Source organism: Colobus angolensis, unplaced genomic scaffold, assembly GCF_000951035.1.
Source record: "Colobus angolensis palliatus isolate OR3802 unplaced genomic scaffold, Cang.pa_1.0 Scaffold25, whole genome shotgun sequence".
Taxonomy (NCBI): domain Eukaryota; kingdom Metazoa; phylum Chordata; class Mammalia; order Primates; family Cercopithecidae; genus Colobus; species Colobus angolensis.
Window position 1 is genome coordinate 3,486,832 of NW_012115710.1, and position 2,773 is coordinate 3,489,604.

Consider the following 2,773-nt stretch of genomic DNA (forward strand, 5'->3'; position numbering starts at 1 on the left):
CCGCCCCTCCTTCCTCGCCCCACCCATCCTTCTGCTTCCCGCCCATCCGTCCTCGCCCCGCCTATCCTCCCTCGGCCATTCCCCTCCTCCCTCAGACCCGCCCCTCCTCCCTCGGACCCGCTCCCAGCGCAGCCTGTGATGCTCACCTTGCTTGGGAACGTACTCCACCTTGATTTCTGGAAGACAAAGAAGAGTGGACGGTTAGGTCTAAACCCAGCAGGCTCCTCACCCCACCTTCACAGCCCAGAGGAAGAGGGGGCGGGGTCTGGCAGTCTCCCTGGGAACTGGGGTGCTGGGGACAGGTTCAGGCCCACGAGCCACCCCTCCTCCCAGGCGGCAGGCGGCGGTGAGTTCAGTGCTCTCCCTCCATCCTCTGACTCCGGCCATGAGCGGGACAGGCTTACTGTCGTCCTCATTCGCACTCAGGGAACCTTAATCCTGGAGGGGGACATCCCGGGCCCTGGGTCTGGGAAGGTGGATCCTATAGCCCCCAGGGAAGGAGGAAGGGGCACCCTCACCCAGGAAGTTGAGCTTGGCTGAGAGCGACAGGGCGTAGCCGTCAGGCACGAACGTGTAGTCTCCCTCATCCTCTGGGCGGACGTCATCGATCACCAGCTTGTGGAACCTAAGGGGTGGGGGAGCAGGGTAGGGTTCGGGCCAGATTGCAATGGGGACCACTATGGGACTACACCGTCTCATCAGCTTCCCTCAGTGCAATTCACATGCCTGCATTCTTATCCAGGGCTTTGGAATGCTGTGGCCTATGTTCAAATCAGTAGCCGTGTGACCTTGGGCAAGTTACTTAACCTCTCTGTGCCTCTGTTTCTTTATCTATAAAATAGGGGTAACGATACCAATCTACATGAAGGTTGTTGTAAAGCATCGAAAAAGGTGCAGTGGCTCACATCCCAGCACTTTGGGAGGCTGAGGATCAAGAATTGCTTGAGCCCAGGAGTTCGAGACCAGCCAGGGCAACACAGGGAGACCCTGTCTCTACGGAAAATAAATAAATAAATAAATAAATACTGTTCTTTGGCCGGGCATGGTGGCTCATGCCTGTAATCTCAGCACTTAGGGAGGCTGCGGTGGGAGAATTGCTCCAGCCCAGGTCAAGGCTGCAGTGAGTCGTGATTGCACCACTGCACTCCAGGCTGTGTGACACGTTGAGACCCTGTCTCAAAAAAAAAAAAACAAAAAAAAAACTGCACCTAGAAAAGTACCTGGCACATAGTCAGTGCCCTATAAGCGTCAGGACGTGTTATCATCATTATGTGTCGTTGTTGTTTGTTTGTTTGTTTGAGACGGAGTCTCACTCTGTCACCTAGGCTGGAGTGCAATGGCATGATCTTGGCTCACTGCAACCTCCACCTCCTGGGTTCAAATGATTTTCCCACCCCAGCCTCCCGAGTAGCTGGAACTATGGGCGTGTAACACAACACCCAGCTAATTTTTGTGTTTTTCGTAGAGATGGGGATTTCACCATGTTGGCCAGGCTGGTCTCAAACTCCTGACCTCAAGTGATCCACCTCCCAAAGTAATCGGTCTCCCAAAGTACTAGGATTATAGGTGTGAGCCACCGCGCCCGGCCATTATCATCATTATTGAGACCACCGGCCGGCATGGTTCCCTACACAGAACACAGGGAACGCCTGCCTCCCACTAAGAGCTATTGCCAGGAAGCCCTGGGCGGCACGATGCTCTCCGGGCGTCATGGAGATTATCATGCATTCTGCAGGTAACCAGGTGTTTGTCTTAGGTGTCCACGTGCCACCTGTTGAATTCCAGCTTCTTGTTTTCTGAGCTGGCGCCCGTGTGGACTGTTAGCAGATACGGCCAGAGACTTTTCTCTGCCCGTGTCCATGCCCTTGCAATGCGGCCTTGCAGCATCCCCATCAAGTGGTGGAATCTGCTTCCCAGCCCTTGACTCAGAGCCGACCTGGGACTTTCCTTGCCCAACAGACTATGGCGGAAGTGGCATTGGACCAGTTTCCAGCCTGGGCCACAAAGGTCTTATTTGCTTCCATGCTCTCTCAGGACCTCTGCCTCTGCCACATGAATGTGCTAGGCTGAGCTCACTGGAGGAGGGGGGGTGCCATAGGGAGCAGCATGCTGGGTGCCCAACTGTCCCAGCTGAGGTCCTGACAGCACCCACGCAAAGTCAGCAGAGCCTAGGTCCTGCCACCACAGAGGTAAGAATGAGGCCATCCTGGATCAAGCCAGCCCCCAGCCAACCTGCAGGCTCAAGATGAAATGAATCCTAATTTATTTATTTATTTAGAAAGAGGGTTTCACTATGTTGCCCAGACTCGTCTCGAACTGCTGGGCTCAAGAAGTCCTCCTGCCTTGGCCTCCCAAAGTGCCAAGATTGCAGGTATGAGTCACTGCAACGAGCCCAATCCTCATCCTTTTAAACCTCTAAGTTTGGAGACGGGACAGGAGTGGTGGCTCACACTTGTAATCCCAGCACTTTGGGAGGCCGAGGTGAGTGGATCACCTGAAGTCAAGAGTTAGAAACCAGACTGGCCAACATGGCAAAACCCCGTCTTGACTAAAAATGCAAAAATTAGCATGGTAGTGTGCACCTGTAGTGTCAGCTAGTCAGGAGCCTGAAGCAGGAGAATCGCTTGAACCTTGGAGTTGGAGGTTGTCGTGCAAGACTCTGTCTCAAAAAAAAAAAAAAGAAAAAAGAAAAGAAAGAAAAAAAGAAAAGAAAATGTCCAGGCGTGGTGACTCATGCCTGTAATCCCAGCACTTTGAGAGGCTGAGGCGGGTG

General features: G+C 53.7%; 1 protein-coding gene across 1 annotated transcript in view; it reads right to left on the reverse strand.

Moving 5' to 3' along the window:
• MYBPC2 (myosin binding protein C, fast type) overlaps positions 1-2,773 on the reverse strand; it is a 50,457-nt gene that overhangs the window by 23,639 nt on the left and 24,045 nt on the right. Inside the window, exons 12-13 of the mRNA XM_011946504.1 lie at positions 519-625; positions 118-176 (exon numbers count right to left, since the gene is read on the reverse strand). Coding sequence (XP_011801894.1) covers positions 118-176; positions 519-625 — 166 coding nt within the window. The remainder of the gene's footprint in view (positions 1-117; positions 177-518; positions 626-2,773) is intronic.